General features: G+C 40.3%; 1 protein-coding gene across 1 annotated transcript; it reads right to left on the bottom strand.

The window, feature by feature from the left end:
• Window positions 1-1,636: 1,636 nt before the first annotated feature.
• LOC141337923 (uncharacterized) lies at window positions 1,637-10,841 on the bottom strand. Its single transcript, XM_073843502.1, has 6 exons — window positions 10,692-10,841; window positions 7,158-9,040; window positions 6,061-6,154; window positions 4,722-4,771; window positions 4,488-4,562; window positions 1,637-2,509 (listed from the first exon to the last, which is right to left on the bottom strand). Exons 2-5 carry the CDS (start codon window positions 9,036-9,038, stop codon window positions 4,518-4,520), a joined length of 2,070 nt encoding a protein of 689 aa, XP_073699603.1. The 5' UTR covers window positions 9,039-9,040; window positions 10,692-10,841; the 3' UTR covers window positions 1,637-2,509; window positions 4,488-4,517.
• Window positions 10,842-23,763: the final 12,922 nt, after the last annotated feature.

The following is a 23,763-nucleotide window of genomic DNA, read 5'->3' as shown; positions in this document are numbered from 1 at the left end:
TGGGGGGTAACGTACTCTGGGTTCGGGCCACTCCCGAGCTCGGAGCCCTTTCACCGGACAGCACGCCAAACATGCACTACTATTCTCCGGCTAATTATATGTAAGCGTGAACTCTTGAACTGATAGATTAAACTCTTGCCGTATCCAGTCGGCAAAACAGCAAAAACGTCCTTCTTGCAAAGGAACGAATCGAGTTTTCGGTTTTCTGTTCCTCCTTTTATATGGAATGCCAAGTCTAACTCGTTCATTGTAGCGGCCAAAGCCATTTCAAACAACTTGTTGTTCATCTGTAGCGACAGCGATCTTTCAAAGTTTACTATATGATTCGAACGTCGCAGTGCTGTCGTCATGAGCTTAGCTCGCATATGGCCCGCCTACATCAGATACACCAATTTGATTGGTTCCCACTATTGCTTACGTATTGCAGTAACCTGCATCATTGCTCGATGCCAGAGCGTCTTGCAGAGACAATTCAAATTGTGCTCTCGAGACCTCTGGATTTCCAGGGTAGTGGTCAACAGTTTGAAGGTCCAAATTGCAATTTCAGTGCAGCTTCAAAGGGCTCTACACGATCCCAGCCAAGAAATAAGGGTCTTATCTGACAAAACGATCGATTATTTTCTTTAAAAAAAAAGAAAAAAAGAACCTTTCACTACAAAAAAAAACTTTTGTGAAACAGAAAAGTTCTTCAGATATTAAAGGTTCTTCATGGAACCATTTAGACAAAAATGTTATTTTATGGAATTGTGAAGCACCTATATTTTTAAGAGTGTACAGACCTAGTCGGGGTAGAGGACAAGGTTTTTGAAGAAAACATTACAGGATTTTTCTCCATATAGTGGATTGTCAATGGTTTGAAAGTCAAAGTCAAAGGTTTGCAGTTTCAGAGCAGCTTCAAAGCGCTCTACACAATCCTAACCAAAAAATAAGGGTCTTATCTGAAGAAACGACTGATTCTTTTCTTAAAAACAAAAATGTTTATATAGTTTTTAACCACAAATGCTTGCGTTGCACTAGCTCGATCTATCTATCATCAAATAACTAGTTGTCCAATCCGGTTTCGTTTATACAGCAGGGCTTCCCCAAAAATGTGGTCTTGAAAACTTATGGGTGTGAGGTTGGTTATAGAATATGGATTGTACTCCCATAAAAATCCAAAATTTGTGAACACAACCGTATTAAGAAAAACGGGACTGATAAGACCACCATATTCATTCTGCTGCTCTGTGAACATGGCCATAGTGACTTGGGCCAGTAACCAGAAAACTTAAGCAACCACCAAGCAATACCATGGTAACATCCTAGCAACTGGAGAGTATTGCAGTACAAACCTCTCAAAAACAATCTAGCAGCTGCAGCAGAATGCCCTATAAACCACATAGCAACTGCACTCAGAAAACCTTATCAACTGGATAGTGACACGGTGGCAACCACCCACATCCCTGTAGCATCACGATGCTGAGATTTTCCACTCACAACATCAACATCTAGAGTCCTTTAGTGCAGTGTGTTGATTGTGAGATTTGTTTAACCATAACAGAAGCAAAGACAAAGAAATGCCATCTAAAAGGATGTTTAGCACCACCACCAGGACAAATGTGCAACGCCAAATGAAGGACCGTCACACAATGGAGTGTTAGGAATGTAGAATAAAAACATTTATTGAAACAGAACTCGAAACATCACAAGGCATCAGGGTGAAATGGAAAATCCTACAGACGCTGTGGTTTCTTGATTCCCAGGCCACAAGTTAAAGACTTGTCAAAATAAAACTGATATTAGATTCATATTTAAAGCACCCTGTTACCAACATCAAATTATAATGTGCCTTTACTGCATTTATACAAGGTGCTAAAACACACTCTGTCCTTTTAAAGGAGACTGTTCATTGGCAAATAAATATACACCTATGCATTAAACATAAATAGAAATAAATATGTTCACATAATAGTGCATACGGTACCACCGGATAATAGTTCATTCAGCATTTCAATTTTATGTAATAAAGACGTCACTGTTACAGAATGGACAGTTGGTGTTACATATTTCATGAACCACGAGACGAAAGAGAAAAACCAAGCACTTCTGCTTGAACTGTTACTTCAAATGAAACGAGGCTCTGGTTTTGTATCTCCACTGTTGGTTAGATTGCCGTAACGTTGTAAAGGGTTTTACAGGATTCACCCAGAAGCAGATGGAGATATGTGGCCTCGAGTAAACTTCAATAAAACTGAGACGTAAAAATCTGCAGTGATAGAATTCATCGGGTGTTCGGAAAGCAGAGGAATGCTATGAAAATCATCCAGCATTGTCCAAGGGTACCATTCGAGCGACAGGTAAAAGGCAGCGGCCGTCTGCAGCACAGACAAAGCACATCCAGGCCTGAACATTCAACTGCCTGAGAGTACATGTAAACACTCAAAATGTGAAGTACCAAATCAAATGGAACCATCTGTAAACACATTAGGGATCCACTCCACAGCCACATTGAATGTCTGTCCAAGTCTACCTGCGGAGGAAGATCAAAGCAAAATAAATTATCATTACACCATAAAAACAGCTTTAGTGTTTGAAATCACTACTTCAATGCTGAAAATGCATCTGACACCAAACAAAAACAGAGTTTATTATTGGATCAGCAACTTGTCAGCTCGTTAATACATGCCTGAGTCATGTTAAAAGGGGAAATAAATGTCTATGTTCACGCGAATCATTTGTGATCCAGCTTCACATAAGTATTTTTTTTTTTTAATGAATCTTTGCAAATCACCTTTTCTAATAATGTGCTAGTTAGCGAGTTCTGCAGCTAAGGTGTACAGTCGCTCAGAGAATTGCTCGTTACCCCACGGAAGAGAGTATTATTTTATTATTATTTTACCCAAGGTACAGTATCTCACAAAAGTGAGTACACCCCTCACATTTCAGCAAACATTTTAGTATATCTTCTCAAGGGACAATACTATGGAAATGAAACTTGGATATATTTTGGAGTAGTCAATGTGCAGCTTGTATAGCAGCATAGAATTACTGTCCCCTGAAAATAACTCATACAGCCATTGTCGTCAAAATAGCTGGCAACAAAATTGAGTTCACCCTAAGTGAACTTGTCCAAAGTGTCAATATATTGTGTTAGCACCATTGTTATCTGGCACTGCCTCAATCATCCTGGGCATTAAATTGACCAGAGCTGCACAAGTTGGTGCTGGGATAACCGACTTGTTGCAGTGTGTGGTGTATGGTCTGAGCACTGACAAGCTGACCTTCTACTTCAGCAACCTTTAAAGCAATGCTGGCAGCACTCTTGCATCTGTTTTTTTTTGAAGCCAGGTTCTGCACCTGACGCACAGAATGAGTGCTCAACTTCGTTGGTCGACCCTTTCAAGACCTGTTCCGAATGGAACCCATCTTGAAAAACCTCTGTATGACCCTGACCACTGTAGTTTAACTCAGTTTCAGGGTGTTACTGAACCTCTAATAGCCTTGGCCATCTTTGTGGAGAGCAACAATTCTAATTCTCAAATCCTCAGAGAGTTATTTGCCATGAGATGCCATGTTAAACATCCAGTGGTCAGTAAGAGAGAACTGTACTTAAAGCACCTAATTTTAACTTCTCTAATACAAGATACACAAGATGTATGGTCCTGTCAAGCAGACAAAAACATGAGCATGATGAATAGGACATGTGGCTTTGCATGGTTAAACAACATACTGCTGTTATCACTTAGGGTGTACTCACTTTTGTTGCCAGCTGTTTTGACAATAATGGCTGTATGTTGAGATATTTTTATTTATTTATTTTTATATATTTGAGATATTTAGACAGAAAATCTACAGTGCTACACAAGCTGCACATTGACTACTATAAAATATATCCACATTTCATTTCTATAGACCTTTTTCCTGAACACACTGAAAGAATGCTTTGCATTTCCGGTCTGCATTGTTTCTAGTCAAATTAGGGTATATTCCGAGCTAATAAACTAATGTTAAACCTATTAAAATGTTTTTAAAAAGCACATGGCTCCATAGCGCCATCACTTGGCAATGTCGCAATGGCCGTCATTTGTCAGTGCCTCACTTTAATGAGTGTGTAGATGACACGAAGCAGCGGAAGGTAGCTACATTAAAAACAGATGGACGCTATTTGAATGGGTTCCTATGGAAACCGGAACAGAAAAGCATTCAATCTGACGTTAGAATTCGTAATGGCGGCGCTCATCGTTTACTCAGGAAAAAGGTCTATAGTATTGCCCCTTGAGAAGGTTGCTGAATTGTGGGAGTGTCACTTTTGTGAGATACTGTATGTTAAAGACTTTTCATTAAGACCCTAAGGAATCATATCAACTTGTGGAAAATGGGCATCCGATGACCGCTTTAAGCAAAATATAACTAATAGTAAAAAAAACTAGGAAGGGCAAAATAATATCTCTAAGGCTTTATAAAGGTGTGTAGGTGTAGGTGAGTAGTAAGATACTGCAGTAAAATACCTTCAATGACATTTCAGCACCTCCCAAATGTCATCTGCTCTTCAGCCTGCTAATGCTCACTCTGGCTGTTTTATTCTGAGACGATCATTATCAGCAGTGAGGATGATGCAAGACAAAGACAATAAAGCTTAGAAACCATGCACTGCAGTCTATTATGCAGCAAAATCATGTCTTTTCATAACTTAAACTCATTGTTTCTGAGAAACTCCAGCAAAAACAATATCTCTCAGTCACCTTGTGCTTCGGGCATCTCATCGTGAAGTTCTCCTCATTGAGCGCACTGTCTGTGGAGACACAACAGTAAAGATAAGCACTTCAACAAGACGATGACATAAAAAAGCATCAGTGCAACAAAACAGAGATGAGAAACTCGAGAACAGAAATGGGAAACAATCTGAAGGCTTACAAGAAGATAATATGTGACCCTGGAGCACAAAACCAGTCTCAAGTGGCATGATAAATGATAAATCTTTCTTTTATGCCAAAAATCATTAGGATAGTGAGTTAACATCATGTTCAATGAATATTTTGTACATCTTCTACTGTGAATATCTCAAAACCTAATCTTTGGTTAGTAATATGCATTGCTAAGAACTTAATTTGGACAACTTTAAAAGCAATTTTCTCCATACTTGTTGTATCTCGAGTCTCGACCAAATATTGTCCTATCCTAACAAACCATACATCAACCGAAAGCTTATTTATTCAACATTCATATGATACAAATTGACACATATGATTGGGTTTTGTGGTTCAGGGTCACATATCTCAATAGGGCTTTTCACACTGTAATTAACCCAGGGTTATTGATGTTCTAAACCCCACTCTTAACCACAGTTAAAAATATGAAAGCCTGCTCCAGAGCACAGTTAGCTCTTTTGTCTGTACAGTGTTAAAATTATGTGGTGTTAGAATGTTACGGCTAGATGCTTAGCAACAGACAGCCAATTGTTCGGCTAATATTCATGTGCTTTGGACAGTGTGCGTTCTATAAACAGTCGTTTCATCTTTTGAGTGCATGTCAAATGGTGAGTGAAAACATGTGAATTGGAGTGGAGAAGAGACTGCTTTATTCTTACATTTACAGTCCTGAAAAGTCCATTTAGGAAAGACTTGATGTCTCAAAATGCTAGAGCTTTTATGTAAACAGGTCACGATCAATGAAACTGACAACGCAAATATGCATATAAAATGTTAACTTAGGGTTTAAGAACATGTCAGCTTATGATTACCAATAATTAATTGATAACCTATGGGAAAATAATGAGATAAAAGGGCTTTACAATGATCCAGGGCTAATTCAAGTGTGAAAAACCCTAATATTTTGCTCTGAAAGCAGTTCCCAGTTCCCCGTTTCATGTTGCCTAGGTTCGCTTTCTATTTCATTGTAGATCATTAGACTGTTATGCTGCCTTAGAAGACTGTCCGAAATACATTTTTAAGAGGTACCCTTGTACCTTATTGTATGACAAAGCTCAGGCCTTTGGTCACAGCCCTAAAATGAATTTGTCAGACAAATGGGTCAATCTTAAATGACTGCCTTGAAACAATGATAACCATAGATGACTATTACCTGACTGCAGGGCACAGGGGAAGTGGTACTTATTGGGGCAATCTTTAAAGAAACATCCCAACGTGGCACCAACCCTGTTACAGAATGAACACACCTGCAACAATAAGAAACACAACAGCACCTTAAAGAAAGCTTGAAAAAAAATATACTTATTTTATTTTAAAGACGAACGTATGAGGAACAAATAATGTTTAAACTGGAGATGTATCTGGTTTCTTTCTGTCGAGACAACTGCATTGAACATTCCAGTCTGAGTGCCATAAGTATTCTTTTTCCAAGGTTTGCATGCATATTACTAAAGAAGTCTTAAAGATATTGCAATCTGGTGGTAGATTCTAGGTGTTAATGAACTTTTCTTTTGGAATATTAATTTTCAAGGCCCTACATCATTCAGTCCCCAAGATATGAGGATCTCAATGAGGCTTAATGGCTTGATTGTTGAATGTTACTCATTTGGTGAAATCCAAATATTTAGTACTGATTGAGCTGCATGCAAGCAAACTTTGGAGAAAAACCTGAAAAGTGCTGTTTCCCCATTTTTGAATGGTCACCATTGGCACATAATGCATAATGCATTTTTACTAATATAACTACCAATCTTTGTGTAAAAATAAGATAATGATGCTGCCATCTTTCTTAAGTCATTTTTACCCCCCTGTAAGTTGACTCTGAATCTAAGGTGAAAAATGCCATTTTGACCTCCCTCTACAAAATGGTGGATCACTTAGGAAATATTCAACCATGAAATTTAATATTTTGGCTTTCATCACTATACATGTCTATCTTTCCTCAGAATAAATATTAGCGAAATCAAAAATGTTATTGAATTTGGTTGATTTGACACGGAATGACCCAACAGCATTTATTCAAAATAGAAATCTTTTCTATTAGAAGTCTTTACCATCACTTTTTATCCATTTATCTTATTCCTTGCTGAATAAAAGCATTTCTTTCAAAAAAAAATAAAAATAAGAAAGCCAAAAACAGAAAGAATCCTGACCCCAAACCTTTGAATGTTAATGTAGAATGTTGAAATACTGAAACAAAAAGCTCTTTGTCATTACTTTCACTTTTGACACCGACAGAAAAAGACTTACTGTTTCTTGCGCAAGCCGGATGGCTTCCTCTAATCCATAAAGTCTCCCTTTAACCAAAAAGATGCCTGCAGTCCAGATGCTACAGTCCTCATGTATCCAGTGCTCACTACACACACCAGACTCCTCAACGCTCTCCGAGCAGTTCTCCTTCCTCTGTCGTTTGACAGACTGGGACGGCCCATCCTCTAAACTGTAAACCGAGTCCAAATCGCTACAGTCAGGTTCCTGCTTTTGGACAGGAGGACTGCTGTCAGATTTACAGACGGGCTGAACTCCACTAGAGTGGTACGGCCCATGCAAATCCCCAAGGCCTTCAACATTGCCAGTCCTTCCACACAAGCAGCAGAAACGCCTGACCTGCAACCTGGCGTCAGAGCCAACACGGCCTAGCTGCAAACAGGACGTCTTTGGGATGACCCCGGAGACCACCTGCTGCGAGCCTTTCTTTGCCGAATAAACATCCTCTTCTCTAAAATTGACGATTGTGCAGGATGAGAACTCCATGTGAATGTACGGGGCGAAGCCGTCCGGCCTGGTTTCCTTCTTCTCGTCTTTGTGGTTTGCATATTTGAGTTTGATCTCTGGCTCTTGAGGAGAAAACATGGATGAAGGTCCAGATGATTTGCGAGGTTTTCTGCGTCTTCTCTTCGCGGTGCTCTTGGCCGATTTGCCAGATGTTGGCGCTTTTACCCGCTTCGCTGGCTTCTTGGGTTTGGCTCTTGGTTTGGGCCTCGGCTTCGCTCGTTTCCTACTCTTCGATGCTGGAGGTTTTCGTGGACGGCTTGGCGTTGAAGACGAAGCCCCACTCTGTGGAGACTTGAAGACGCTTGTGTTTTCTGCATCTGAGGTAGATGGGAGGTTTTTGGGAAAAGCAGCATTCACGTCTTGATCGCTGTCTTCTGGAGATATGGGAATGCAGACTGACTCCATCCACGACAGCAATGCCTTCGATTCAGAGCCAGTCCTACCATCATGGGCTTGAAAAACAGGTTCACCCATGGCATAGACATTGTTCACATTTCTGGGAGAGCGGTCCATTTCTTGCTTTACGAAGGAATTTCTTTGTCTTTGTCTGCAACTTCTCTCAGTAACTATAACGCTCCGAGTTCTGTAGTTCGGAGGCGTCTTGCATTTGGAGTTGCTAACTGGCACCTCAACAATGTCACTGTCTTCATCTTCGCTGGAGATGTATTCGACGGAGCATGGAGATGTTTTTTTAGCGCCGGTACATTCCGGTGCGAGCGTTTCGATGGCAGTCTGCTCAACCGCTGAGCTGGAGGAGCGTAGTGTGTATGCAGCAGCGCTGGTGTCCTGAGGTAAACATGATGAGCCCTTAGTTTGTGACACACTTGTGTCACTCAAGTATGCTTCCCCACAAATGTCTTGTGGATGCGTCTCTAATACATTACGTGCTATTCTACCTCCCAGTGTGCTGTTTTCTAACATCGAATCTGCTTTTTTGTGACACGTGTCATCGTCCATTTCAACACTGTAATCACTGTCATCTGTAAACTCTTGGTCTGTGGGTGGACTCCGGGACAGTATTTGAGCCACAGATGGCAAGCCGTTGATCAGGGGTAAAGGTATAGAGTAGGGAACGTGGGAGGATGTGCTGCAAGTCCTTGTCCCGTGATGCTTCGATCCTGGTTCTGGCCGATCCTGTGAATTTGGATTGCTAGGACGAGTGATGTACCGGGATTCGGATATGTTAACGCTCTTGTTCCCTGAGGTAATGCCACACCAGCTGGGCTTTTTCACCAGATCCAAAGCCTCCATGGGGTTTGTCTTTAAAGGACTCTGCCTGCAACCTACGGTCAGATCCAGAGCTGAGGAACGAGACTCCTGAAGGTGCATGACATCAACCTGGTTAAGAGGGTCCATAACTGGAAGAAATCAAACAAATTTAGGCGTCAATAACCTGGACTCAGCTGGGTGTATTGCAGTATGTTATAAAGAACATAACCAGTCAAACGTTTTTGAAAAGTACGATATTTAATGTCTCTTCTGCTCACCAAGCCAGTGAGCAGTGGCATTTTAAAATTTGACTGTTTTTGCTGTGCTTTGGAACAGATAAATTATAAATTTTAAAATGCCATTCTGTGATTTCAAAGCTGAATTTTTTGCATCATTACTCCAGTCTTCAGTGTCACATGATCCTTCAGAAATCATTCTAATATGACGTGGAAAAAAGCTGAATTTTTAGGTTTCTTTGATGAACAAAAAGTTCAGAAGAACAGGATTTACCTGAAATAGAAATCTTCTGTAACATATAAATGTCTTAATTATCACCTTGCAAAATAAAAAGTATTATTGTCTATAATGTCTGTCCCTAAAAAATATTCAAACTCCATGCTTTTGAATAGTATAGTGTAAAATTTTACAAAAGCATATTTTATTTCAGCTAATTGCTGATCTTTAGATCTTTCTATTCATCAAAGAATCCTGGAAAAAAATGCACTCAACTGTTTTAAATATTGACAACAATAATAAACGTTTTTTGAGCAGAAAATCTGCATATCAGAATGATTTCTGAAGGATCATGTGACACTGAAGACTGCAGTAACGATGCTGAAAATTCAGCTTTGATCACAGAAATAAATGACATTTTAAAATATATTCAAATAGAAAGCTGTTATTGTAAATAGTAAAAAATATTTCACAATATTACTGCTTTAGCTGTATTTTTCATCAAATAAATGCAGGCTTGGAGAACAGAAGAAAATTATTTTTTTAAAATGCTTACTGTTCAAAAACTTTTGATTGGTAGTGTACATAGCAAATCATGAGGTAATAACCTGGCCAATATGGACTAAAGTAGTAATATTCATAACAATATAATAATAATGAAAAAAAGACTTAGTCTATGGTAAAACAATATGTTAATAAGAAAAATCGACACTGTAAAATCAATAAACAAACAAGCATTAAAGGCACTATACAACCATGAAATACATGTAATTAACATTTTTAAAAATAATTAATTAGAACTTTACTTAATTTACTTCATTTTACTGCATTTAAATCAATAAACAAACTGTAAATTGCTTATACATCATGCTAAACATTGATTCATACCGAGTAGAGGAATCACTGTGTTCAAATATAATTTCTTTCAGAATAGAAACATGACTCGGATATTTTAGTTTGGCAAGTTTTCAATATTTAACCAGAAAGTAAACTTATAATAAATTGCTCCTGAACGAAAAACAAAAAAAAGAAAAAAAAAAAGAAAAAAAACACAATCTCTACTGATCAGTGAATCTGAAAGCAAACGCATCTTCACAGACTGACACAGCAACATCATGATTGGCACACAAACCCAAAACAGAAAAGCAAAGTATTTCTGTAAGCATATTTTTATTAATACGAGGCACAATAATACCTGATAGCCTTGTTTATATTGATTTTATGAGTTGTATTGCGCCATGTTGTGATCGATCTATTGATTGATATTGATGAAGTCAGAGCAGGCTGACTCACTCCCACAGAAGCTAACGCTAACCAGGTGTCAATGTAACACTACAAGACACTTACCAGAGAAATAAAGCGTCCCTTTACTACCCAGAGTTACTGAGCATATTATCAAAGGCACGGGTAGTTAAAAAATGAATTTGGTCTAAAATACATACGGATTAATCATATAAAAGAGTAAAACTACTGGCGAAAGCTGAACAAGGCAGTTGATCTATTTAACTGTGTGAATCCGGCTAAACATGGCGACCGGAATACGCAACACAATAGAACTGCTTTCAAAATAAAAGCGAAATGTTCACCGCAAACGGACAGTTTGTCATTTGAGTTTGTCTTGAGTAGGCCTACCTCAAATAATACACATTTACACAAAAACAAGAGCATATAATGGAGAGTAATATATATGTGACCCTGGACCACAAAACCAGTCATAAGGTTAAATTTTACAAAACTGAGATGTATATATAATATGAAAGCTCAATAAATAAGCTTTCTATTGATGTATGGTTTGTTAGGATAGGACACTATTTGACCGAGACACATCTATTTGAAAATCTGGAATCTGAGGGTGCAAAAATATCAAAATACTGAGAAAATCACCTTTAAAGTTGTCCAAATTAGGTTCTTAACAATGCATATTACAAATCAAAAATTACATTTTGATATATTTATAGTATGAATTTTACCAACAATCTTCATGGAACATGATCTTTACTGAATTTCCTAATGATTTTTGGCATAAAAGAAAAATCAAACATTTTGACCCATGTAATGTATTTTTGGCTATTGCTACAAACATACCCTAGCGACTTAAGACTAGTTTTGTGGTCCAGGGTCACACACATATATATATATGGTGGGCCGTTATCGGCGTTAACGTGCTGCGTTAACGTGAAACTCTTATCGCGCGATAAAAAAAAATATCGCCGTTAATCTATTCTCAAATTTGGGTTGGGAGCTGGGTCTAAACTACGCAAGCTATGATGACTTTCACCTTGATAGTTTAACGCGGATGTATACCGAAGACTGTAGTAGAATATGGTCGTGCGTTTAAGTCTCCTCCGCCAAAACACAGACGGGATCGCGTCGTCCTCCATTCATAAAAACCGAATCTACTATAGCGAAATGCCACGTAAATTCGTCGTTTTTTGGATTCATAAATCAAATGTTGGTCAGTCACTTAATTCAAATCGCGATATGGACTAGTGTATGTGAAAACTGAAATGCAAAAAGACCGTTTTAATAGGAATCCGATATGTTCCGTTTGCCTAGCTGTATGTATGCATTGCGGAGATGCGCTTTTACCACACGCATACTGAAACACACGTGACGCTCCCGGTCATTTTTGGCATTTTCATCTCACATGAACAGATAAACTCAATCTCCCAAACTGCTGTGAGTGTCACTTTTACCGTTTCATTTGAGAAAACTAGCATCATATCATACTGTATGACACAGAAACTTCTCGGCAACCTGTCAAAATAAAAGTACGGTGTAACATGTAATGGGTTGGGTAGGTGTTGACGTTAAAAAAAACCACAATCTAATAGGTAGAAAAAATAATTTCATTGTTAGTTAGTTAGTAAACACAAGTACATCTAATTGAACAATTTATTTTCATCAACAAATTATCATAGAACAGCTTCATGAGCTTTATGATCCATTCTCAAAGACTTTAAGTCATTATTTGGGTAGCACACATATTCTGAATGCCTTCAGCAGAATTCAAATTAGCTATTTTAATCTAGATTAATCTAGATTAATTCCAAAATTTAATCTAGATTAATCTAGATTAAAAAAATTAATCTATGCCCACCCCTAATATATATATATATATATATATATATATATATATATATATATATATATATATATATATATAGCTAAAATGATAAATATACCTTTAAACACATTTTAAACAACTAAGAAAAGTACAATGTCAATGTCTCAAAGCATTGGTCACGTTTCACCATAATATTATGAATATTTACACTACCAGTCAAAAGTTTTTGAACAGTCTTCTGCTCACCAAGCCTGCATTTATTTGATTCAAAGTACAGCAAAAACAGTAATATTTTGATATAGTTTTACTATTTAAAATAACTTATTTTCTGTTTGAATATATTTTAAAATGTCATTTATTCCTGATTTCAAAGCTGGATTTTAGCATCATTACTCTGGTCACATGATCCTTCAGAAATCATTCTAATATTCTGATTTGCAGCTTAAAACAAACAAACAAACAAACAAACAACAAACTATTATTATTATTATTGCATTGAAAACAGTTGAGTTGAGTTCAGATTTTTTTTGATGAATAGAAAACATCACTTTTGATCACTTTAAAGCATCCTTGCTAAATAATAAATATACCTTTAAACACATTTTAAACAACTGAGGAAAATGTCAGTGTCAATGTCAGTGTCACAAACCTTTGTTCAGGTCACATTTTACTATTAATATTATGACTTAATTTCTTTTTATATTGTGAATATTTACACTACCAGTCAAAAGTTTTTGAACAGTAAGATTTTCAATGTTTTTTTGAAGAAGTGTCTTCTGCATTTGTTTGATCCAAAAAAGTACAGCAAAAAAAAAAAAAAAAAAAAATTGAAAATGGTTTGAAATAGTTTTACTATTCAATATAACTGTTTTCTGTTTGAATATATTTTATGTTTTTTTTTTTATCTGGATTTTTGAGCATTATTTTACCAATTTGAGACCATGTACCATATAAATCATGTGTTTTTAAAGCCTTTTTAAATGTTATAGTGTAACCGGTATAGTCTGCGTTGTGTTTTCTTTCTGTTGCACGAGTAACCAGACGGACATCAAGTGACGGTTCAACTGCTGCTTTAATCTGATAACACAGAATATGATTTTTAGCAGTGTGTTTTCGCCCTTTTCGTACTTTCTCTCCCATGCGGAGACAGCGCAGAAAGGGCGCGCAGAGGAAAGGAAATACAACTTTTAAACAACGAACTCAACAAGTGACAAAACAGCATACCTGATAACACAGAATATGATTTTTAGCAGTGTGTTTTCGCCCTTTTCGTACTTTCTGTTAAAGGAGAAAGTGCAACTCATTTAGCATATACATCGAACGCATCGACGAAACATCAAAATTAAATCACAATCTTAATAAAAACAAATTAATGAGAATAACAAAATATACATGAAGAATAGAGTCAAATATATGATTTAAAGAGGAAAACTATATTTTAAAGTGATATAAAAGTTAGAGATGACATCAGATTAATTGGAGCTTGACAGAAACCCACCTCTCCCATGCGGAGACAGCGCAGAAAGGGAAGAGGTGGTGCAAAGACAGGAAATTAAGATTTACGCTGCTGAAGAAATTTAAAGGGGAAGATGCACACACAGATAGGCATATCAGGTATACTTAACATTTTTTTGTGTAATTCTATATACAAAATGAACATTACTTTTAATACCTGTTACACTCACCCCCCTAGAATTACACAAAATTCTAAGAACACTGGAAAAACTCTGTACACTGGTCATAAGAATTACTTGGTCCCCACACCAAACAATCAGTGAGGACAGTCAGCATTAAAAGCTACCCAGTTAAAGGATAAAAACGTTTTGAAATCGGCCAAATTTCAACACATTCTATAGACATAATCAAGGTGCCCATTACACCTTGTACACTTAGACCACTTAGTCAGTTTAAGAAAAGTCTCACTAGGAAAAGGAAAGATACAAATGAACCAGTTCCAAAAACTGTATGTACTTAGAGTAAAACTTGAAATTCAAACGTGAATAACTGCAGATCCAGAATCCAAACCTAACAGGGTTTCAAGTTGAACCATAGATTCAATAAGTCTACACACTGGTTTAATAACTCTTCCAAACCTGGTAGAGTAACGATCAGCTGTATGTAAATCAGCTACAGGATCATGCATAACAGGTACACTGTCAGAGACCGGATTAGGGGGAGAAGGGTCAGCACCAGCACCAGCCACAGTATCGTCATCAGCCACCGGCACGGCAAGTTGTAAATTTGGCTCTTGTTGGCTGGGCAACCGAGAATGCACCCATGAAGCAGTGCGGTCATCATTGCATGTAGCTGCATTGGAGATGTTGGACATACAGTCCGCTTGTGAGAGTTCCTCAGCCTCATCACCTTCATCATCTGCATCCTCTGCAGGCTCAATCTCGGCAACATAGGAGCAAGCATCATTACGGGTCTGGCCAGTTAGACAACCAGAGCGTGTTGGATCAGACTGTGGAGGGACACTGCATGTAGGTGATCCAGCATCCTCTTGACCAGAATCATCTGAGTCAGTATCTGGCAAAGGGAGGAAGTTCACTTGCAACAGGAGATTGCGATGTACTGTCCGCTCATTTCCAGCTCTGTCACGGATCCTGTACACATGTATGGAAGGTTTTGAGGCAATGACAGTGTATACGACAGGTTCCCATCTGTCAGCAAGTTTTCGTTTCCCTCTGCAACCCTTGTTAGCCACAAGCACCTGGTCTCCAATGGCCAGTGGAACACCTTTAACTCTTTTGTTGTACTGGCTGGATTGGTGTTTTTGTTCTTGAACTGAATTCTCCTGCGCCACAGCCATGGCAGACTGGAGGTCACTGATGAGCGATGTAACATACTGGTCGTAATCACAAACTGACTTGTCTCGTAGAACACTCTTGAACATAAGGTCAACTGGCAACCGTGGTACTCGGCCGAACATCAAGTAAAAAGGGGCAAAACCTGTTGTTTCGTGTGCTGTACAGTTGTACACAAATGTCATGGACTGAACCAACTGCGGCCACTTCTGCTTAGGTCTAGGTGGAAGGGACCTCAGCATGCTACCTAATGTCCTGTTGAATCTCTCGGTACTACCATTCCCCATTGGGTGGTAAGGGGTGGTTCTAGACTTGTCGATACCAGCGAGTTCAAGAAGCTCAGCGATCAGTTCACTCTCAAATGAAGCACCCTGATCAGAATGGATACGTTGGGGAAATCCATAGACACAGAAAAAGCCATCCCATATTTTCTTGGCCACTGTTTTAGCTGTTTGGTCCCGACACGGAAATGCATGTGCCATCTTTGTGAAGTGATCCGTGATTACTAAAACATCCACAGATTTGTTGTGCCGATCTTCAGCAGACCAGAAGTCGATGCAAACGAGTTCCAGCGGGGCTGTGGTCTTAATGCTCTCCAAGGCGGCTCTCGCTGCAGGCTCTGGAGTTTTGCTGAAGACACACCTTGGACACTTCTTCACATAATCTCGCACTTCACGCTCCATATCAAGCCAGAAAAACCTCTGACGGGCCAAAGACAAAGTGCGTGGCTGCCCTTGGTGACCAGCCAGATCGTGAACACCAGAAAGTGCTTGGCATTTTAAGGATTCAGGTAAGATAAATTGGAATTTCATGTGCTTAGTGAGGGGGTCTTTAATAGCTCTGTACAGGATTCCGTTAAGCACAGAAAGTTTGTCCCACTGCTTCAGGATCCGCAACACAGACAGGTTTTCATTTGCACGTTCACGTCTTGATGGTCTTTGCTTTCTGTCAACATAATAACACACTCTGGCAATGACAGCGTCTTTGTGCTGATGTTCTCTTAAGTCGGTAAGCGAAAGGGAATGAAAAACTTCTTCATCACCGCCGATTAAAGAGTTAAGATGTTCAGTGAGTGATGTAGCTCTACATTCTGTTCCTGTTTCCCATTCATCACAGGAGGACAAAATGGAAGACACGTCATCAGTGGACATTGATGTTTCTAGCCCAACGTCAAGTGTATCCGATCTTAATGTTTGTGGTTGGCAGGTCAGTCGGAATGTCTCTTGCACACTTCCATCTTCAACACTGTGCACTTGCCTCAACAGTTCAGAATAGGGCTCTGACAAGAGCCGCTGACTCACAGGCCTGACAAATGGATCCCTGCTAAGCGCGTCTGCCACCACATTGAGTTTCCCAGGAACATATTTGATCTCAAAACAATATGGAGCAAGTTTCGAGACCCAGCGCTGCTCACATGCATCCAACTTCGGCTTGGTCATGATATATGTAAGCGGATTATTATCCGTCCACACTGTAAATTCGTGGCCTTTAAGCCAGTGACTGAACTTTTCACACACCGCCCATTTAAGAGCCAAGAATTCTAATCTGTGTGCAGGATATTTAGTTTGGCTGCGGTTCAAAGCCTTGCTAGCGAACGCTATTGGTCTCGCCTTGTCTTCACCAGTGGGAATCTGAGAAAGTACAGCACCTAAGCCGTGTAACGAAGCATCAGTACAGAGCAGAAAAGGACGTTCAAAATCTGGATGAGCCAGTACCACACTGTTAACAAGGGCCCTCTTCAATTCCTCAAAGGCCACATCACAGTCTACGGTCCAATCCTGAGGCGTCAACTCCCGAAATGTGCCTGCTCTCTTACAACCACCTTTCACTGAACGTCTCTGGCCAGCCGTTAAGTTGAATAGGGGTCTGGCGATACGTGAACAATTTGGAATGAAGGCTTGGTAGTACAGGACCATACCGAGAAATGAACGGATTTTCTTTTGTGAAGGCGTGGTTCCGTCTTCCTTCATCAGATCCTCCTTTTGAAAAGCAGAGATGACTTTCACTTTCTCTTCGTCAACTGAAACACCAGAACCATCGATCATATGGCCGAGAAACTTTACAGACTTCCTTAGAAAGTGACACTTTTTGGGAGCTAGCTTCAGGTTGCTGGATCTCAATCGAGAAAACACGATCTCCAAGCGTCTCAGTGCCTCCTGTTCAGATGGAGCAAAAACCAACAGGTCATCAAGATAACAGAGAAGACTGGAAAAGTTAAGGTCACCGAAGATACTGAGCATCATGCGCATGAAGGACGCGGGACTATTGCAAAGGCCTTGAGGGAGACGATTATACTCGTATAGCCCCATTGGTGTTGTGAAGGCAGTGTATCGGCGGTCAGACACATGGAGTGGGACGTTGTAAAATCCTGAAGTTAAGTCCATGGTGCTGAAAAAGGCATTACCTCCTAAGGCTGCAAGACAGTCAGATTGATGTGGTAAAGGGTGGGCATCTTTGATGGTTTTAGCATTGAGCCAGCGAAAATCAGTGCATACTCTCATATTACCATCTTTTTTCCAAACCATCACTAAAGGCGATGCATACTCACTGACGGATTTACTGATTATTCCTTTTTCCTCCATTTCTGACAACACTTCTCTCAGTTTTTGATAATGTGCAGGAGGGATGCGACGATAGGGAAGACGGAATGGGCGCTCATCATAAAGATGGATCCTGTGCACAAAATCCTTTGCCTCTCCACAATCCAGTTTATCCTTGGAGAAAATATCATGATAAGACACAATGAGAGACGCCAATTTTCCCTTCCACACCTCAGAAACTTCACATCCATCAACGTTAACATCCCCCAGACCATAGTCTTTCAGCAACTGCACGGGATCAAATGCCGAGGTATTTTCAAGGGGATTTGAATTTGGAATGTCGCGGTGGGTTCTACTCAGTCCCTGCATGACAGTGAGGTCTTCGACAGCTAGACAGGAAGAAACGTCAGCTAGTTTAGAATTTCGGCGAAGTGTTACTACTGTTGTATTTGGGTTGAGTATTTTCATTGGCACCCATCGATCACCCCACATCGGTGTTACTACTCGTCCGACAAGGATGTTTTTAGGTGCTGAACGTGCAGTGGTAGGCTCAACAAGTACAGTGCTTCCCGGGGAAACAGGGACATTTGTGGGCAATTTACCCCAAACAAGATACTCGCGTCCTGGGAGTAGAGTGACTGCTTGACAGAGTTTCACAGTACCGAGTTTATCAGGCTGCTGAGGGCCAGACCATCGGGAGATGCAGCTCAGAAGCTCAAGGAATTTTTCACATTCAGGATCAGTATTACTGCAGGAAACAAGATCCCAGTACTTGTCGTGAGATTTCATCTTCTGTAGAATGCATTTGATCACATTGCTCCCAATTATGAACTCGTCTCTTTGTCCAGGCACCACAAGAGTTGGAACGACAAACTTAAATCCGTAGACTTCAATCTCCAAGTCGTATGTACACTTTGGCCGAATTGTAAGACCACCGCATCCTACCAGAACCACATTACTTGGAATCGCTTGAGGACGTGGAAGGAGACCATCAGCTTTCAGCTTGGACTCACCCTCTTCACTAAGCGTGCAGGACATACTACCAGAATCCAGTAAACCCTTTAATGTGCAATGGCCACAAACTGTCACAGGAGCATAAAACAACTCACTCGCTCCATCTACTCTCTGAGACCCTACATATAAAACAGTTCTGTCTTCTGGCAATGACTTGCAGCTGTTCACAAAAACATGTTGCACATCTGCTTCTTCTGTGAGGGAGTTTTCATTAAAATTGCCCATGTTACCCCTCTCATCACATGGGCTATTCAGTTTAACTGAGCATCATCTGAGGGAGTCGCAGGGCACGCTGCTTTAGGACAGTCATTCTTAAAGTGGCCAGGACTGAGACAGTGGCGACATAGCCTGTGACGTCTGCAGTGTGAGTATGTGGTGTGTTCCTTGGATCTACAGACCCTACATGCAGAGCTGAAGTTTGTCTTGAAGTCTGAAGTTTTGCCGGCATGAACCTGACTGGACGAAGTTAAAGAGGCAGTGCACAATGACAGGACTCTATCCATCATGCCAACCATATGTTGAAGACTGGTGTCTGGAGCAAATGGAGGAGCATTAGGATTAAGATGACTTACAGAAGGCAGAGACTGGGCTGGCGTGGAAGCAGGCTGTTGAGAAGAACTGGACACTGAATCAGGGTATGCTGTAACAGAGCAGTGGTTGCAAGCTGACAGAGACATTGTGTGCTGTGTCCTCGATGAGAATCTCTTTACATCCCTCTGATGACTATCCAACCGCTCCTGTACCTCAGCAGCGCTCCACTTCTCCGCTGGTTTGAACTGAAAAGACATAGCAAGACTTGGGTCTGGACAATGTGAAATAAACATCATGACTGCTTCAGCAGCGGGATCCTCAACACTCTTATTACGTCTGCGCAAGCACTCATCAGCAACATCTATGGCCTTGTTAAGGCGGATCCAGTAATCCATGGGACTTTCATTTGCTCTCGGGACAGTATTATAGAAGTCAGCCATAGGCATATTTGAGTAAGCCAACTCACTGAAGTTGTGTTTCAATATGTCAAACACTGCACTTGGAAGCTCACTGGCGCTCAGTTCAGGACGGCTTCGTAGGGACACCTTAACAACATCTCTCGCTTTTCCAGCCAGTCTGCTCATGATGAGATCTGAAACATCTGTTTGCATTTTGCATCTCATTCTGTTTAAATAACTGCACATCATATCTTCCCATTCATGGATGGTAAACGAATCACTCTTATCGCCCCTGAAGAATGGCGGAGGTGCTGAATCTTGCTGAACTATCACCTTCAGTTTAGATGCATCCATACACTCACTGGAGTGCTGAGACTGGGAAGGAGGATTATGCTGTACTGGGCTGGGCTGGTGCGCAAGATTAAGGCTGGCCGAAATACTCTCCCCTATTTTCTGAGCTAAATCAGAAATAATGCTCCCTAATGCCTCAGGGGAAATTACACGTTCAGCATCTGGGCGTGTGATCGGGGTGGAGCTAGCAGTTGGGCCTACAGAAGCACCGATTGCTGAATCAACTGTGTGCATATAATCAAGACCCACATTAGCTAACGCTCTCCCTCTCCCATAACAACGTGATGTAATTCCAGACATTCTCTCATTTTGATAATATTCAGGCCCACCACCCCTGCCGATCGGAAAGGTTACATTAGATTGCTTCATGGGGCTGAAATCGTCTTTACCAAAATCCTCAAACATTTTTCAAACGTAAAGTGAAAACACATAAAATGTGAAAACTCAATATGCTTTGAAAACAAACCCAATTCGGAAATGTTCACGTATATTTCATATAAAATATGCTGAAAATAGCAATCAAACCACCTCAGTGAAATATCAGAAAGAATACAGTTCAAAGGGAAAAAGTTTCAGATCTCTCTTCTTGGTGGAAGTAAAATATTTTCCTTCTCAAAATTAGTTAGTCACTTATTTTCATGTAAAACGTATAGACAGTCAATAACAATAATCTGTTCAGATAAAGGATACGATGCACAAAGATCAGTGAAGCGTTCAGCGGTCTTTATCACGCAGTCTCTCTCATCAGCACGCACCAACGATGAACGAAATTTCGCCGCAGAGAGAAGTCGTCGATCAGTCAGGCAATGACACGCTTTACCGTTCCTTTAAGATGACACAGTCTGTCCCGCGATGTTCATCTCACACACGCGCCCTCCTCATCCGCGAACACAGAGCCACTGCGAGCGATGGCGACGAAGGAAACCCAGCAGAAGGAGATCGGCGAAGCTGGCGAGCCGTCACGCAACCACGGCGATCTGCGAAGCGCTGATCTGATGATCCGAAATGGTCAACGGCACCACTTGTAACCGGTATAGTCTGCGTTCTGGCGCGGATTAACGCACAGGCTTACATAGGCTGCAGCCTAGGGGCCTCATGTGTTCAGGGGGCCTCGGATTGGCCAGACAATTTTTGTGTGTGTGTGTGTGTGTGTGTGTGTGTGTGTGTGTGTGTGTGTGTGTGTGTGTGTGTGTGTGTGTGTGAACGCTAAATTAAAAACGTTATCTAATCATTGTTTAACCTAATAAAAATTACTGGCTAATATACTGTTAAATTATCTGTGACTATACATATATTTTAATAGCTTGCTCTTAAAATATTTTGTTGCATTGTAAAAAAGTTTTGGTGCATAGGACGGACTAGAGGTCTGCATTCCCGAGGCTCTCTCGCGGGGAACCGCGGGACCCGACCACATTTCTTGCGGTGCGGGAATAAATTTCCAAATAAAAGCAGTTGCGGTTGGTAACTCTGGTGGAATTCGAACGAGAGCGGGCGGTAACAATATCCCGTTCTCGAAGTCTTTTCTGAACAGCAAATCAGCGCTTTACTCACTCTTATCGAGCACCTGTAGGCTACAGCCTGCGCTCAAAACTGCTATTCACTCGCTGCACTCATAGACCAGTGCTTTCTGCTTCATGCATTTTATTGGCAAGGTCTCATAGGCGCGGGAAGTGCGGGTAGCCTACTGATGGTGTTTTTTCTGTGGACAACTGTTTATCAGTTTATCAGCGTTACTCCAGAGCGCAAAGCCATGTTTGTAGTGCCAGAATCTTCATAAGGTTATGCTGACTGATTTTTCGATTTTTCTTCCCCCCCACCCCCCTTGCCAAAACAACTTATAGCCTACTACTGTTTTGGCAAGTAAAATAGTTCAGTTTTGGTTATAGTGGTTATAATTTCGTTTCTTTTTTATTAAGTTCATTTAGAAAAAAAACGTTTGGAGCATTTTTTGTTCATTAAACGTATTTTTTTGTTGTTTCTTAAAGTAACGACCAAAGTTGACCTACTCTATATGTTTGAGTGCACACATATATATACACTATTAGGCGCATATCCAATCGTTTGTGCAGAGAGTGGAAACGTGTTTTATATATGGAGGCGCCAGCGTGATCAGTTACATTTTCAGTGGAAACTATTTAACCGTTATTTTTTTGTCAGACATGATAAATATATGTAGAAAGCTTTAACTTAGTACTTAACGAAATAAATCGAAAACAAAAACTCTTTTATTATGTAGCTAATCTGTAAAGATGTATCTCTCTAATGTGGAGATGGATGAGGAGGATCACCAGCGCTGCAATTTTTTTTAATCACCATTGAATGTCTAAAATATAATTTTGATCTAACATTTGATCTATGACGGGCTGAATGCAAGCTATAATACGTCTTAAAAGTGGAACATGGAAATATAATGGATGTACGAGACCTAAATTTAGGTCGGGAAGAAAATTATTTTAAGCGGGCAGCAGGTGAACAATGCGTGAATACACAGCGGGAGCGGGTGGGTGCGGAATAAAACCTCACGGGAGCGGGACTAGAAAAGCAGTCCCGCGCAGACCTCTAGGACGGACCTCTCCACGATCGCTCTCCGTGGTTCTGACCAAAGAAGAGCGCTTTGGAGTCTCCATTACGCATCATAAACATTACTCCTGGGCTGCGTTTCCCGATAACGTTGTCTCTTAGCGCGCTACGAAGACTCTTAAGGTATAACTTAACTAAAGGTTAAACCATTGCTAGGCGTCTTCAGGGCTATCATCCACTCGCCAGGCAGAGACGCTGAGAGGCAGAGGCCCTGGCGCCCTCCTAGCAATGGCGCTGGTCGCGCTAGCATCCTGGGGTGGCAGAGACAAATATATGTGCTTGGTGATGTGGGTCTTGGCCCTCTTCATCTCCTGGTTGCAGCGATGACTCCGAGACTGTACGTGCGCGTTTAAGGTACCTAAACAATGACTGTTGCAACAGGGCCGAGGGCTGGGTTGGAAAATATGTGATGCATTATGTTTTTTAATTTAATCAATGTTGATTATGAAAGTGAGCATAAAGTGAGCATGCAGCATGAGAAATATATGATACATCATGAGATTGTGCAATATGTCTGGAGACATGGGTAAAATATTTTGACCACTTCATTAAGTTTTGTTTTGTAGTCTCTCTTTTTTTAAAGATTTTCGTTTTGTATAAATTCTATCTTAATTTTGATCAATGTTTTATCAACCAATTGCCTGTATTTAATAAATAACAAGCAAATATATAGCAGACAATGTAATAAGGCGCCGACACGATCACTTGCATTGCATGTGAACTGGAGGGCGCCGAAACTCAGCTTGTGCCTCACAGATTTGAGAAATATAGGCTATCTATTATAGAAAGTTTGAAATGTCTATACTTTTAAACGAAAATATTCAAACTAAAATAAATATACCCTTCTCTCTGAACATGTAATCATATGAAATGTGCATTTCCCTCTGGCGTTAATGGCGAGACCACATTGTCAGCTTCATCTTTGCTGCGACACAGTAAACACCAGTTTATTAATAAATAATTAAATGTCTCCTTGTGGTCGTGTGCTTGAGTGCAGCTATATTACGTAAACGCTCATCTATCGGGTATATAGCCTAAGCAATTAATATAAAGGGGCGATTTGTCCACGAATGGCTAAAATGAACAACTATACTAGTCGACTAGAAAAAACTTTAGTCGGAGGCAGCCCTT

This window comes from Garra rufa, chromosome 1 (genome assembly GCF_049309525.1).
Source record: "Garra rufa chromosome 1, GarRuf1.0, whole genome shotgun sequence".
Lineage (NCBI taxonomy): Eukaryota > Metazoa > Chordata > Actinopteri > Cypriniformes > Cyprinidae > Garra > Garra rufa.
The sequence above is the reverse complement of the archived record's forward strand: the minus strand, read 5'-3'. Positions and strand labels throughout refer to the sequence as shown.